The 16,439-nt window shown below is 42.9% G+C and overlaps 1 protein-coding gene across 4 annotated transcripts in view; it reads left to right on the top strand.

Moving 5' to 3' along the window:
• Positions 1-16,439, top strand: part of SLC12A8 (solute carrier family 12 member 8) — a 135,011-nt gene that overhangs the window by 92,016 nt on the left and 26,556 nt on the right. For all 4 annotated transcript variants that reach the window (XM_032335771.1, XM_032335764.1, XM_032335780.1 and 1 more), the window contains one exon: positions 11,619-11,765. In XM_032335771.1, coding sequence (XP_032191662.1) covers positions 11,619-11,765 — 147 coding nt within the window. The remainder of the gene's footprint in view (positions 1-11,618; positions 11,766-16,439) is intronic.

Below are 16,439 nucleotides of genomic sequence, written 5' to 3'. Positions count from 1 at the left end.
AGGGCACCCACAGAACCATGCTTGACCATAATGTATGGGAGTACCGTTGTGGACAAGCCAGGGTGAGAGGTGGAAGGTTTGGTTCCTGGAAAATAGACCATTTCCTGGAAGAGGTGGTTGTAAAGTCTGTAAAATCAGGAAAGGTACTGTTCTTGGTTCCCAGTAGCAAACGGGGGCTGGCACAACAAGTAAGCGGACAGTCACAGAACCCACCAGGGCAACTCCAGAACAGGGGCACTGTGCTGCGCTGCTGTCCCCTAGGCACCCCCTACAAAGGGGACCTCACGGAATATTCCCGCCCACCCAAAGCCTCCAACCTTGACTTTCCCCCTTTTTCACTGTCTGGTGTCCCTCCTTGGCACTGACTCGGCTATAGTAGCTGGTCTGAACTCAGCAGTGAGCTGGGCCATGGCCGGTTTTCCTAGCAGTGCCTGGAGAACTGGTGTGTGTGTGTGTGTGTGTGTGTGTGTGTGTGTGTGTGCGCGTGCCACCTGCACAGGTCAGAAGGTACAAATGCATAGTCTCCTCCATGGTCCCCCCACATGGCTTACCACCCTGACGTACCACCCTGACATGGTTTTAGTAAACTGTTCATCTCAGCTGCTCATCGTAGCTGTGGCCTGAGTTCTCAGCCAGCCCATCTCTGAGCTCTCCTGGGCCCTGAGGAAGCAAGGCCTCCTCAGTCTGGTCTGTGTATCCTGAGGGTCTCACCCTCGGGCAGAGACCAGGCAGGCCTCCAGGATGCTCCTCCCACTTGGTGATGGCTCTCAGGAAGCTCCTCAGTGTACTTCTCTGCCTTCTGCCAGAACACTTATCTTCAGTGGCTGCCAGCTACCCTGGACTCCTTTCCACTGACCAGCAGCTGGTCATTTCGTCTGTTTCTTTCGGGGTTTCCTGTAGTTTCTCCAATCTATTTCTAATTATTTGGCTTCCCAGCCTATGGTTTCTCTAAGAAGTTTCTTTTTTGCTTTATATCCCTACCCCACAGAAACTTTTGCCTGGCTCTTGGGGGTCAGTCTCCATAGTGTTATGCTTTTTTTTTTTTTTTCTTAAGCAGGCTCCATGCTCAACATGGGGCTTGAATTCACAACCTCATGGTCGAGAGTTGCCTGTTCTAACAGAGCCAACGAGCCACCCCGTAGTGTTACGCTCTTTCAGAAGTCTTTAGCACATTGTGGCGCCTCTGAGGTAATCTATGTAAAGCACAATACTTGGTATACAGTAGGTCTTATTAAATATTGACTCCTCTGAACACTCCTTAACAGGGATAACCTTATAGGTAGGACATATTTTTTTCTTACAAATCTACCGTATTTAACTGGATAGGCAAAAAAAGAGTCCATCCCAATATTACTCAGTTATGAAGAGAGGAATTGTATAAAGAATAGGTATTAGCAGAGGTAAAACTAAATAGATTAAATAAATAATTGTTTTGGAATAAACTTGTATATAGTCCAGGAAGAAAAAAAGTTTATTAAACATCAAAAAGACCAAGTACTTTAGGAAGCCTGGAGCTTGCCAACCAGCAAAATAAGAACAAATAAGTAGGAAAAGCACCCCAGAAGCATCTTTGTTTAAAAGGGAGGTGTCCTGGGGCGCCTGGGTGGCTCAGTGGGTTAAGGCCTCTACCTTCGGCTCAGGTCATGATCTCAGGGTCTTGGGATCGAGCCCTGCATCGGGCTTCTGCTCAGCGGGGAGCTGCTTCCTCCTCTCTCTGCCTGCTTGTGATCTGTCTGTCAAATAAATAAATAAAATCTTAAAAAAAAAAAAAAGGAGGGGGAGGTATCCTGCAGAGTAATCTCTTATCATTCTTAGATTTGACAGTCACGGTTTCATGTGTTCAAGAGGGACCTTGAACACCCACATCAGAGGGTGGCTGGTGTAGGAGGCCAGCCAGCTCCTCAGTGTCCCCCATCCTCCCCGGGCTGGCTGTCCTCTGCTTTCCATTAGGGACACAGAGCTGTCTCTCAGGAACTAAAGCCAACTTTACTTCCTTCTGGAAAATGGCTATCAAGTGAGAAAACTTGACCGAATGTGTAGGTATCGGTCCTTTTGTGGAATTGAGACAGTGTGAGGAAACTCATGTCTGTGGAGATCTGATGCAGGAGAAAACTAGGGGACTGTGAGACAGTTTGGGATTGTGTGAGGTCAGGATGTACTCCTCGCTAATGTCAAGGGGCCATAGGAATCGGATGTGGCAGGATGAGCACCTTGCAAATGACTTGGAATTCAGCCCTTCAAGAGACGGGAACAGTGGTGGACAGGTGGGATTTCTCAAGGGTTTAAGCTCTGATGGTAGCCAGCATAAAATATGAAAAGAAAGGAGACGAAATTATAATTTTCATCAGGAGTTACTGAAGGAAGAAATTAGGGTAGTTCATACCTCAGATAATTTTGGAAAGATAGCTTTTTTTGTGATGGTTCAAACAGCTGTATGACAGAAGAGTGCTCCCCCTGCAAAGAACTGTTGACACACGTCTGCTCAAGCTCACTTCATCTCCATTGTCACAGTTCAAAGCTCACAGTTCCGTATAAAGAGAGAAAGTGAGGAAATTCTCCGAGGGCTGGTAGCAAAGCTGTGTAGTTCCCTGTTTTAACTGTAATGTCTGCCTCGCGCTGGGCCAGTTATGTCCCCTGTCCTCAGCCAATTCCCCCCATGGGTGGATGGATGACAGATAGGAAGGGAGAGACAGGCTACATGTGGGAGAGAGCTAGAATGGAGTCTTTATCATTGATCCAGACACAACCACCAACATTTCATTTATTTTTCAGAAAATTGACAGAGTAGTAGTTTTATATAAAAGATAGTCGAGGGAACAGCCCGTTATAAACACAGTTGCCACGTTGGACACAAACAAGTCACTATGCCTGGATGATCCCCTCTCCAGGCATCAGCCCAAAGGTTCTGCAGGAGTCCCAGGGAGTGACTGTGGGAAGGCTGGCCAGTCCTTGGCATCACTGTAGCCCCTGGTACTAAAGACCCCAGTTTCCTGGGTCAGCTCCACACAAGGAGGAAGCCAGACTGGGCCGTCTCATTTCCAATCTGAGTAAATGGACAGTCTTCCAATGAAAACAAAAAAATTTTTAACAAATATATATAACCTTTTGGATAAGAAGCAATAAAATTTCTGCAAGGAGACACCATGCCTGAGTCTTCTGGAGAATTCTCTGAAGGGACAGTGGGGTGGGCACACTGCATCTCGTCCAGCAATTCTCTACCCTGGCTGAGCATTAGAATGGCCTGGAGGGTTTTTGGAAAATCAGCGATGTCAGTGCCCACCCAACACTGATAAAGCCAGAACTCTGGAGGGATTCTTAGTTATAGCCAGAGTAGAGAACTCCTAGTTACATTTTCTAGACGCTTTTGATAAAATTTCATCACAGAGTCTACATATTTTTTTCCCAATGGAATCTCTACTCACAGTGTGGGGCTCAAACTCATGTCCCCGAGATCAGGAGTTGAATATTCCACCGATGGAGCCAGCCAGGCAGCTGAGTCCATGTATTTAAAAAACAAACAAACAAACAAACAAACAGTGAATATAGGATGTGTTTGGTCAAGAAGACAGAAACAAAGATTAGAGGTAAAAGAATGCATACCAGAATGGATTGGGGGTTGGTCATAGAAGCATTTATCTAATGATTTTTTTTAAGGTTGTATTTATTTATTTGACAGAGAGAGAGAGGGGGAGAGAGGGAACACAAGCAGGGCAAGAGGGAGAAGCAGGTGCTCCGCAGAACCGGGAGCCTGATATAGGACTCGATCCCAGGACCCTGGGTCATGACCTGAGCAGAGGGCAGATGCTTAACGACTGAGCCACCCAGGTATCCCCATCTAACAATTTTGTGAGGCATCCAGGGCATGAGTCTCAAAACCTCATGACTTTCATGGGCACGTGTGGAGCCCGTCTGCCAGACTGTTTGGGGTGATGGGGCGAGGGCAGGGGGCACGAGACGCAGGAGCTTATGCTGCCCTGAAGGAGAACCCCTGCATGTCATGGGCTACAACACAGGTGGGGAGTATGCTGGTGACATTGAAGAAAACAGCGACATTAACTGGTGTTCCATGTAGCTCAGTGCCACTGACCCAGTGATGGCTAAAGCAGGGACATAAAATGTGAGGTGGAGAAGCTTCATCATGAAGGGTGTGACCGGACCATGCAAATTAGGGCAAACTCATCTGTGATAGTTGGACAAATGAGCCCTTGGAACATACAGTTCTGGCCACCATGCCTACAGTCAAGTAGAATGGAGAAGGGGACCTCAAATAACCAGCAAGCAGGGAGACTTCCCGGTGGGTACAGAGGAAGGCCGGCTCAGGAGAGCGGGGCAGGTTCCAGACCCATAGCTTCTGGCCCAGCTGCGTGGCCAGCCATGCTGACCTTTGCAAGTCGACACCAAGCAGAACAACTGCATCCCCTCTTACTCTATCTGTTAGTAACCTGTGGGCCATGTGGATCATGGAGCCCATTCCTTCATCCGTTAAACATTTATGGCTCTGTGTTGGCACCAAATATACCAGGATGAACAAGACAGGAGCTCTGCAGAGATGAGGCCTCTGGGGCCACTAAAGGACACAGTGTGCTGAGTGTCCCCCAGCCTCGGGCTAAGGTGCTGCAGGCCCTAAGGAGCAGCCCTGCTGTGAGGGGCCGGGGGAGGATCTCATGTAGGAGGAGAGGACCGGGCTGAGTCTTGAAGCACACCTGGATGTAAGAGACAGACAATGAGGAGATAAGGTGTGGACAGAGGGTGGCCTTAGGCAGGGAAATGTGCTGACAGAGAGTCTTAGTGTGGGGGGTCTGGGGCTACAGAGGTCACAGACCAGGAAGGGCTGAAGATGCCAGAGTTGTGGGGAGCCATTGATAAATCTTTTCTTTGCATTTTTTTAAATTAACATATAATGTATTATTTGCCCTCAGGGTACAGGTCTGCGAATCATCAGGTTTACACACTTAACAGGACTCACAATAGCACATACCCTCCCCAGTGTCCATAACCCAACCACCCTATCTGTAACCCCCCCAGCCCACAGCAACTCTCAGTTTGTTTCATGAGATTAAGAGTCTCTTATGGTTTGTCTCTCTCCCAATCCTATCTTATTTCATTTTTTCCCTCCCTACCCCTCAAAAACCCCTGCCCTACCTCTCAAATTCCATTTGATCAGAGATATATGATAATTGTCTTTCTTTGATTGACTTACTTCACTTAGTATGATATCCTCTATGTTCCATCCACATCATTGCAAATGGCAAGATTTCATTTCTATTGATGGCTGTATAGTATTTCATTGTATATATATATATATATATATATCACATCTTCTTTATCCATTCCTCTGTTGATGGACATCTAGGTCCTTTTTATAGTTTGGCTATTGTGGACATTGCTGCTATAAACATTTGGATGCACGTGCCCCTTCAGATCACTACATTTGTATCTTTAGGGTAAATGCCCAGTAGTGCGATTGCTGGGTTGTAGGGTAGCTCTATTTTCAACTTTTTGAGGAACCTCCGTACTGTTTTCCAGAGTGGCTGCACCAGCTTGCATTCCCAGCAACAGTGTAGGGAGGTTCCCCTTTCTCCGCATCCTCGCCAACATCTGTCATTTCCTGACTTGTTGATTTTAGCCATTCTGACTGGTGTGAAGTGGTATCTCATTGTGGTTTTGATTTGTATTTCCCTGATGCGAAGTGATGTGGAGTACTTCTTTGTGTGTCTTTGGCCATCTGGATGTCTTCTTTGCAGAAATGTCTGTTCATGTCCTCTGCCCATGTCTTGATTGGATTATTTTTTCTTTGGGTGTTGAATTTGATAAGTTCTTTGTAGATTTTGGATACTAGTCCTTTATCTGATATGTCATTTGTGAATATCTTCTCCCATTCTGTCAGTTGTCTTTCAGTTTTGTTGACTGTTTCCTTTGCTGTGCAAAAGCTTTTGATCTTGATCAAATCCCAATAGTTCATTTTTGCCCTTGCTTCCCTTGCCTTTGGCAATGTTTCTAGGAAGAAGTTGCTGTGGCTGAGGTGGAAGAGGTTACTACCTGTGTTCTCCTCAAGGATTTTGATGGATTTCTGTCTCATATTGAGGTCTTTCATCCATTTGCAGTCTGTTTTGTGTGTGTGTGTGTGTGTGTTTGTGTGTGTGTGTGTGTGGTGTAAGGAAATGGTTCAGTTTCATTCTTCTGCATGTGGCTGTCCAATTTTCCCAACACCATTTGTTGAAGAGACTGTCTTTTTTCCATTGGACATTCTTTTCTGCTTTGTTGAAGATTAGTTGACCATAGAGTTGAGGGTCCATTTCTGGGCTCTGTATTCTGTTCCATTGATCTGTGTCTGTTTCTGTGCCAGTACGATACTGTCTTGATGATTACAGCTTTGTAATAGAGCTTGAAGTCCAGAATTGTGATGCTACCAACTTTGGTTTTCTTTTTCAACATTCCTCTGGCTATTTGGGGTCTTTTCTGGTTCTACATAAATTTTAAGATTATTTGTTCCATTTGATGGTATTTTAATAGGGATTGCATTAAATGTGTAGATTGCTTTAGGTAGCATAGACATTTTCACAATATTTATTCTTCCAATCCGTGAGCATGGAACATTTTTCCATTTTTTTGTGTGTTCCTCAATTTCTTTCATGAGTACTTTATAGTTTTCTGAGTACAGATCCTTTCCCTCATTGGTTAGGTTTATTTTTAGCTATCTTATGGTTTTGGGTGCAATTGTAAATGGTATTGACTCCTTAATTTCTTTTTCTTCTGTCTTGCTGTTGGTGTATAGAAAGGCAACTGGGTTCTGTGCACTGATTGTATATCCTGACACTTTATTGAATTTCTGTATGAGTTCTAGTAGTTTTGAAGTGGAGTCTTTTGGGTTTTCCACATAAAGTATCATATCATCTGCGAAGAGTGATAGTTTACTTCTTCTTTGCTGATTTGGATGCCTTTTGTTTCTTTTGCCTGATTGCTGAAGCTAGGACTCCTAGTACTATGTTGAATAGCAGTGGTGTTAGTGGACATCCCTGCTGTGTTCCTGACCTTAGGGGAAAAGCTCTGTTTTTCCCCATTAAGAATAATATTCACTGTGGGTTTTTTGTGGACGGCTTTGATGATATTGAGGTATGTACCCTCTATCCCTACACTGTGAAGAGTTTTGATCAAGAAAGGATGCTGTACTTTGTCAAATGCATTTTCAGTATCTATTGAGAGTATCATATGGTTCTTATTCTTTTTTTTATTAAATGTAATGTAAATTTATTAAATGTAATGTATTGTATCACATTGATTGATTTGCAGCTGTTGAACCACCCTTGCAGCCCAGGAATAAATCCCACTTGTGATGAATAATCCTTTTAATGTACTGTTGGATCCTATTGGCTAGTATTTTGGTGAGAATTTTTGTATCCATGTTCATCAAGGATATTGGTTTGTAATTCTCCCTTTTGATGGGGTCTTTAGTTTTGGGATCAAGGTAATGCTGGTCTCATAAAATGAGTTTGGAAGTTTTCCTTCCATTTCTATTTTTTTGAAACAGTTTCAGGAGAATAGGAATTAATTCTTCTTTAAATGTTTGGTAGAATTCCCCTGGGAAGCCCTCTGGCCCTGGGCTCTTGTTTGTTGGGAGATTTTTGATGACTGCTTTATTCTCCTTACTGGTTATGGGGTCTGTTCAGGTTTTCTATTTCTTCCTGATTCAGTGGTAGTAGTTGATTTGTCTCCAGGAATGCATCCACTTCTTCCAGAGTGTCAAATTTGCTGGTATATAGTTGCTCATAATATGTTCTTATAATGTTTGTATTTCTTTGGTGTTGGTTATGATCTCTCCTCTTTCATTTATGATTTTATTTATTTGGGTCCTTTCTCTTTTCTTTTTGTTAAGTCTGGCCAGGGGTTTATCAGTCTTATTAATTCTTTCAAAGAATCAGCTCCTAGATTCATTCATTTGTTCTACTGTTCTTTTGGTTTCTATTTCATTGATTTCTGCTCTTTATTATTTCTCTTCTCCTGCTGGGTTTAGGCTTTCTTTGCTGTTCTTTTTCCAGCTCCTTTAGGTGTAGGGTTAGGTTGTGTACTTGAGACCTTTCTTGTTTCTTGAGAAAGGCTTGTATTGCTATATACTTTCCTCTCAGGACTGCCTTTGCTGCGTCCCAAGGATTTTGAACAGTTGTGTTTTCATTTTCATTTGTTTCCATGAACTTTTAAAATTCTTCTTTAATTTCCTGGTTGACCCATTCATTCTTTAGTAGGATGTTCTTTAACCTCTATGTATTCAAGTTCTTTCCAACTTTCCTCTTATAATTGAGTTCTAGTTTCAAAGCATTGTGGCCTGAAAATATGCAGGGAATGATCCCAATATTTTGGTACTGGTTGAGATCTAATTTGTGACCCAAGATGTCATCTATTCTGGAGAATGTTCCAGTGCACTAGAGAATATGTATTCTGTTGTTTGGGATGGAATATTCTAAATATATCTGTGATGTCTAAATATATCTGTGATGTCCATCTGGTCCAGTGTGTCATTTAAAGCCTTTATTACCTTGTTGATCTTTTGCTTAGTGATCTGTCCATTTCAGTGAGGGGGGTCTCCTACTATTATTGCATTATTGTCAATGCATTTCTTTGATTTTGTTATTAATTGGCTTATATTATTGGTTGCTCCTACATTAGGGGCTGAGATATTAGTTGGACAGACAGAGATGTCCTTCCTCATCTCTTATTATAGTCTTTGGTTTAAAATCTAATTTATCTGTTATAAGGATTGCCACTCCAGCTTTCTTTTGATGTCCATTAGCATGGTAAATTGTTTTTTACCCCCTCACTTTAAATCTAGAGGTGTCTTTGGGTCTAAAATGAGTTTCTTGTAGACAGCATATCAGTGGGTCTTGTTTTTTTTTTTTTAATCCGTTCTGATACCCTGTGTCTTTTGATTGGAGCATTTAGCCCGTTTACAATCACAGTAACTATTGAAAGATATGAATTTAGTGTCATTGTATTGCCTGTAAGGTGACTGTTACTGTATATTGTCTCTGTGCCTTTCTGGTCAGTTACTTTTAGGCTCTCTCTTTGCTTAGAGGACCCCTTTTAATATTTCCTGAAGGGCTGGCTTGGTGTTTACAAATTCTTTTAATTTTTGTTTGTTCTGGAAGCTTTTTATTTCTCCTTCTATTTTCGGTGACAACCTAGCTGGGTATATTATTCTTGGCTCCATACTTTTCTCTGAATATATCATACCAGTTCTTTCTGGCCTGCCAGGTCTCTGTGGATAGGTCTGCTGCCGATCTAATATTTTCTACCATTGTATGTTATAGACCTCTTGTCCCAAGCTGCTTTCAGGATTTTCTCTTTGTCACTGAGACTTGTAAGTTTTACTATTAGATGACAGGGTGTGGACCTATTTTTATTGATTTTGAGGGGGGTTTCTCTGTGCCTCCTGGTTTTTGATGCTTGTTCCTTCTGTTAAATTAGGGAAATTCTCTGCTATACTTTGCTCCACTATACCTTCTACCCCCCCCCCTCTTCTTCTGGGATCGCAATTGTTCTAATATTGTTTTGTCTTATGGTATCACTTATTGCTTGAATTCTCCCCTCATGGTCCAGTTGTTTAACTCTCTATTGCTCAGATTCTTTATTCTCTATAATTGGTCTTCTATATCACTAATTCTCTCTTCTGCGTCATTTAGCCTAGCAGTAAGAGCCTCCACTTTTTATTGTACCTCATTAATAGCTTTTTAAAATTTCAACCTGGTTAGATTTTAGTTCTTTTATTTCTCCAGAAAGGGATTCTCTAATATCTTCTATGCTTTTTTCAAGTCCAGCTAGCACCGTGATAATCAACATTCTGAACTCTAGTTCTGACATATTACTAATGTCTGTATTGATTATGCCCCTAGCCATTGGTACTGCCTCTTTTCTTTTCTTTTCTTTCTTTCTTTCTTTCTTTTTTTTTTTTTTTTTTGTGGTGAGTTTTTCCACCTTGTCATTTTACCCCGATAAGAATAGATGAATGAGAGAACAAAATACTAAAAGGGTAGTAAATACCCCATAAAAATATACACTAACCAAATCAGAAGAGACCCAAAATTGGGGCGAGCAGAAGGGGGGGAAAAAAGGAAAAAAAAGAAAAAAAATATATATATATATATATATTAGACTGGTGAATAGAACAGAGGCACACACTTGATTTTGGGTATATTTGTCTGTTAGAAAAAACTGCCTCCCAAAATGTTAAAGAAAGAAAAACTTATATATATACAAAAATAAGGGTAAACATGGTGAAGGGACAGAATATGACTGTTAAGATGAAAATTTTAAAAGACTCTAAAACAGGAATTGATAATATAGGAAGTTGGTTGAAAAAAGGGGAAAAAAGAGGAAAGAATGTGATCAGGCTGGAGATCACCCAGCCTGTGACCGAGCATTTCTGTCTCTCACGCATGGCCCCGTTTGGAGTCTCCAAACCCAGCAGATTCTTGCCATGCATTCCTGTGCCACTCCTCCTGGAGGAGGAACGGGGTGGGGGGTCTCTCCAGATCTGCCACTTGTGGGGTCCCTGCTTGAAGAGCAGTGGTCCGACTGTGCATCAGATCATGGTTTTAGGTAACCCCGAGCTGAGAATCCCCTCTTTGGCTCTGTATCTGTAGCTGGATTCCCTGCTCTGATACCTGGAAGTTCTGCCACACTTAGACACCCCTGGTCTTTTTGTGTTCCTGCAGGTCCTGAGACCACACTGTCCCTGTGGAGGCTCCACCACACCCCTTACCATCCCCCCCCCCCCCCCCCCCCCCCCCCCCCCCCCCCCCCCGCTTAACCTCTGGAGTGACATCCCTCAGTGGAGCAGACTTCTAAAGTTTGTATTTTGTGCTCCATTGCTCTCTCACTTGCTGGGAGCTGGCCCCTTCCCCACCGTGGTCAATCTTCCTGTGGCTTCAGATTCACTTCTCTGCACGTCCTACCTTCTGGAAAGTGGTCAATTTTCTGTTCCTAGAATTACTGCTCTTCTTCTCTTTTATCTACTGTTGAGTTTGTAGGTGTTCAGAATGGTTTGATAACTGTCAACTCCCAGGACCTGATGATATCTCAGTCTCCTACTCCTCTACCATCTTGCTCCTTTCATTTTGGCAGTGGCATGATGATCAGGTTTGAGTTTGGAGAGCTCCATCTGGCCAAGGCTTTGGGATAATTCAGAATGGGTAGAGCTTGGAGGCGGGAGGCCAATTCCTATTGTAGTTGGCCAGTGGTCCTCAAAGTGTGCTCCCCAGACCCTCCATGCAGCATCAACTGGGAGCTTGTTGGAAATCTAAATACTTGGGCCCTTCCCTAGATCTGCTTAATCAGAAACTCTGAGGCGGGGACCAGAAATCTGTACTTTAACAAGCCCTCTAGATGAGTCTGGTGTGTACTCAAATTGAGACCCTCTGTGTCGTCCACACAAGAGGTGACAGTGAGCTGAACTGGTACAGCGGTGGTATGAATGAAGTGGGCTGGGGCTGGGGCTGTTGGAAACCTACCTGGGAGGTTGACTTTAGAGGACTAGTGATCGATGGGGTGCAGATGGGTGGGGGCCGGGGGAATGAAAAGGGACAGAGGATTCTGGCATTGGGTAATGAACCTGCTTCCTCACACAGGTGTCCCTGGTGGGCTTCCTGTTTCTTTTGGGCTTATACATCTCATCCCTGGCCTCCTGTATGGGAGGCCTCTACGGAGCTCCCCGGATCCTGCAGTGCATTGCCCAGGAGAAAGTGATTCCTGTGCTCGCCTGTCTGGGGCAAGGGGTGAGTGATCCTTTTTTCAAGAAATGTACAAACATACATTTGTACTTTTGATTGTCATTTGCTGTATATGATACTACATTTGCTGTATATTATACCTGATTATTGGCCAATACATTGCTTCAGTCTCTCCAATTAGAGCCAGTGGTCAAGTTCTCCAGAGTGGGAAAAATGAGAATGCAAAGGTCATTCTCTCACCCCTGTTCTCTGGCTGCCTGAGGCTGGAGCCAGGTGGACAAAGCACGTCAATGTCACAGTCACAGGGACCCCTTAGCCCTGGATTGGATAACTGTCATCCTGATATCTGGGACCCTGAGCAGCAGGGAAAGGGAGTGTCACATGCTTTAATAAAAACAAATTCAGGATCCTTTAAGGTCAGAATAGGAGAAAAAAATATCTTGGTAAGGAGGGGAGTTGGACCTTGCAGCTCTAACTCTGCCCTTGAGATTTGCCTTCCCTTTGGGGTTGCTGTATGATGATTTCCCACACTTTGGGCCTCTGGGCCCCCATCGGTCCTCATGACCTGAACTCCCAAGTGTAGCTTGATTGAGTCACGGGGTGATTGAATAAGACATTCCTAAAACCTAACATGAAAAAAGAGAAATAGAGAACCCCACTTCCCAATAATGCAGTTTATGTGAGAAATAGTTCATCTCTATCTTGTCGGAGCACCACAGAGGCCCTCCCCAGCCCCCTTCCACCCCAGATCCCTCTCTGTTAGGGCCACCAGTCCTCCCTTACCACCCTCCCCTTACTTGTCGGTCAGCCTCGGCTGGGTTGGAGCTCTGACTGTCATGTCTTTACCTTCTGTGTATATGCCTTTCCTTAAATTTCATGTATTTTTATTTTATTTTTATTTTTATTAGGTAGTATATACACAGGGCTTAGAATGTGTATATACTATATAGTATAAAATATATACTATATAGATATAAATATATACTATATATTTATATAGTTTACATATAAATTCATATAAATTACATATAGTTTACATATAAACTATATAAATATATATTTATATAGTTTACATATAAACTATATAAATATATACTATATAGATATAAAAGGTATACATTGAGAATTTTTGCTCCTCTCATAAGTCTTTTATTATCTCTCTCTTCACCTGTACCCATATACTATCAGCAGCTGTTTTTATTAGTTTTTTTATGAATAATTCTATTTTTTACACAAAGATAGTATTCTAACACATTGTTCTATACCTTGCTTTTCTTCATTTAATAGAGCATAGAAATCATCTTTCCATATGAATGTTGAGAGAACTTTTTCATTCTTTTTTCATTGTGTGTGATTTACTATAGTTTATTTAACCTGTTCCTATAGATCAACCCTTGTGTGGCTTCCACTAAACAGTATTGCAAGGAATAATTTTGTATGTGTAATTATTTAATGTGCAGATAAATCTGCAGGATAAAGTTTCATAAGTGGATTTGCTGTGGCAAAGGCTAAACGCATTTTTAATTTTAATAGATATTGCCAAAACACCTCTCATAAGATTTGTGTCATTTTGTGCTTCTACCAGCAATGTATAATTCTTCCTGTGTCCTGACAGCCAGCATCACTCTTAGACACAAGTTCAAACACCCTGCTTTCTAGGACTCTGTTCTCATCCTTGGGATAAGAAGTTCATGAGAACAAGGGGACAGGTCCACCCGGATCCCATGCCCCACTTCTGGACGGTCTAGGTGTGCTGACCTGGATCATTTACACTTTTGCTCAGAATTCTCTGCCCAGATGTTCCGCAACCCACGTGCAGGGTCTGTAAGGGCCTCTTCCCTGGGCCTGTCCTTTCTAGGACCAGGGAATAGGCCACAGTCCCCATGTGGGTGTGAGGCCCCCATGGTATGGTCTGAGAAGGATGGGAGGAGGGCCCTCTTCCAGTGAGGAATTCTGAGGAACGTAAGGATTCTAACCTTGGACCTGGCCTTCTCTGTTGTCCTGAAGCTCTGTTTGCCAAGGAAGGAGGATAGAATACCTTTGCTTTAACAGTTTGTTAGCTTGGTTTGTAATTGTGAATATTCAGACATAGGGTGTGTAGACCACCATTTGCCCTGGGTCCCACATTACTAGCAATCAGGGTTCATTGTCAGATGTGAATTTTTGCCAGTTGTGTAGTGGGAGATGGCATCTCAGGATCCTTGTGGTTTGCATTACTCTTATAGGAACAAGTTTGGACATTGTTTTTTCTTAGAGTCATTTATATTTGTATATTTTTTTTTTAAAGATTTTTTTATTTATTTATTTGACAGAGAGAGATCACAAGTAGATGGAGAGGCAGGCAGAGAGAGAGAGAGGAGGAAGCAGGCTCCCTGCTGAGCAGAGAGCCCGATGCGGGACTCGATCCCAGGACCCTGAGATCATGACCTGAGCCGAAGGCAGCGGCTTAACCCACTGAGCCACCCAGGTGCCCCAGTATATTTGTATATTTTTTAAGTTTTTTAATTAAAAATTTTTTTTTCTGGGGTGCCTGGTTGGCTCAGTGGGTTAAGCCTCTGCCTTCAGCTCAGGTCATGATCTCTGGGTCCTGGGATCGAGCCCTGCATCGGGCTCTCTGCTCAGCTGGGAGCCTGCTTCCTCCTCTCTTTCTCTGCCTGCCTCTCTTCCTACTTGTGATCTCTCTGTCAAATAAATAAAAAATCTTTAAAAAAATTTTTTTTTTCTGTGATCATTGGTTTTTTTCTTCTCAAATGCTAGGAGCTCTTCTTTTGTTACGGAGGGCAACTTTTGTGATATGTGTTACAAATGTTTTCTCTAGTTTGTCACTTGCCTTTTAACTTTGAAATTTTATTTCTCTGCAAAGCTCCTTTACACATGATTAGATTTTATTAGCACATTTTCTTTTTTAATGGGAGAGACAATAAACTTACAAATTTTTTTTGAGAGAGGGGCACTTGTATGGCTCAGTAAGGTAAACGTTTGAGTCTTTTTTTTTTTTTTTTTAAGATTTTTTAAATTTATTATTTATTTGGCAGAGAGAGACACAACACAGGCAGGGGGCAGGGGGAGAGGGAGAAGCAGGCTCCCGCCAAGCAGGGAGCCCGATGTGGGGCTCGATCCCAGGACCCTGGGATCATGACCTGAGCCGAAGTCAGACACTTAATGACTGAGCCACCCAGGTGCCCCAGCATTTGACTCTTGATCTTACCTTAGGCCTTGAGCTCAGGATCCTGAGTTCAAACCCCAATTTAGGCTTCACAGTGGGCATGGAAACTACAAGATTTTATTTACTTATTTGGGAGTGAGAGAGAGAGAAGGAGTGAGAGAGAACAGGAGCAGGGACAAGGCAGAGGGAGAAGCAAGCTAAGCAGGGAGCCCTATGAGGACTCGATCCCAGGACCCTGAGATCATGATCTGAGCCAAAGGCAGATGCTTAACCAATTGAGCCACCCAGGCATCTCCCATTTTTTTGGGGGGGGCATTCAGCATACAGAAAAGAGCATAGAGGCAATGTGAACACTTAAAGGAATAACTGAAGTGAAACTCTCAGCCCCTGGATGCCACTTCCACATGCCCTCTCTGGTCTGAGCCCCGTCCCTACTCCTGTGGTAGTTGTTGCCACTGACCCGACTTCTGTGATCCTAACTACCTTCCTTTCTTTATGGCTTTCCTCAGGAGTGGGCAAAATTTTTCTGGAAAGGTCCAAACAGTAAGTATTTTAGACTTTGCAGGCCCTGTGGTCTCTGTCACAACCCTTCAGCTCTGCAGCTATATCGCAGAAGTCATCACAGACACAGACATACCTGTTGGGGTAGGTGGAGCTGTGTTCCAGTTGAACTTTTCTATGGATACCAAAATTTGAATTTCATGTAATTTGCGTGTGTCTTAAAATATTCCTCTTCTTTTGATTTTTTTTTTCCCCAACTGTTTGAAAATGTAAAGCCATTCCTAGCCCGTGGGCATGGGTAGACAGATGGTGGCCAGATGGCCCCAGAGCCATAGTTTGCTGACCCCTGGTTGGACTCCTCCATATGCATCATGAAACTGAATTGTTTAATTTTGCCTGTTTTTAAACTTTATATAAATGCAGCATGCCTCTTTCACTCAACATTATGAGATCCATCCACATTTTCACTTGTAGCAGCAGCTTGTCTATTATCATCCCTATATAGCTTTTCCTCATTTGCTAGAATTTATTTATCCCTTCTGCTCTTGTTGGACATTCCAATTTGGGGCTGCTACAGACAAGATAGTACAGCGAACATTCTTGTACTAGTGGACAGGTTCGCAGGTATAGGTCTTCCAGACCATATACCCATTACTGGAATTGCTAAGCCATAAGGTACATATATTTCCACTTACTAGATAATACCAAACTCTTTTTCCAAAGTACTTGTACTAATTCACAGCACTATCAGCAGTGGATAAGCATGCCTAGCCCTCTGTGTTTGTGCCAGCGCTCGATATTATCATACTTTTTAATTCTTGCTGATCTGGTGGGTGTTTAATGGAATCTCCCTGTGGTTTTAATTTGCATTTCCTTGATTACTTAAGGAGCTTGGGTACCTCTCATATGTTTCATAGACATTCTTCTGCTCGCTTTTTTTAGTGGGTTCTCTCTCTTCTTCTAATTATTTTGTAAAGATTCTTCTATATTCTGGGTTACCCTTTGTCAGTTAGTTATATGTGTTGCAAATATCTTTTCCCCTTCTGTGGCTT

Source organism: Mustela erminea, chromosome 1, assembly GCF_009829155.1.
Source record: "Mustela erminea isolate mMusErm1 chromosome 1, mMusErm1.Pri, whole genome shotgun sequence".
Lineage (NCBI taxonomy): Eukaryota > Metazoa > Chordata > Mammalia > Carnivora > Mustelidae > Mustela > Mustela erminea.
The sequence above is the reverse complement of the archived record's forward strand: the minus strand, read 5'-3'. Positions and strand labels throughout refer to the sequence as shown.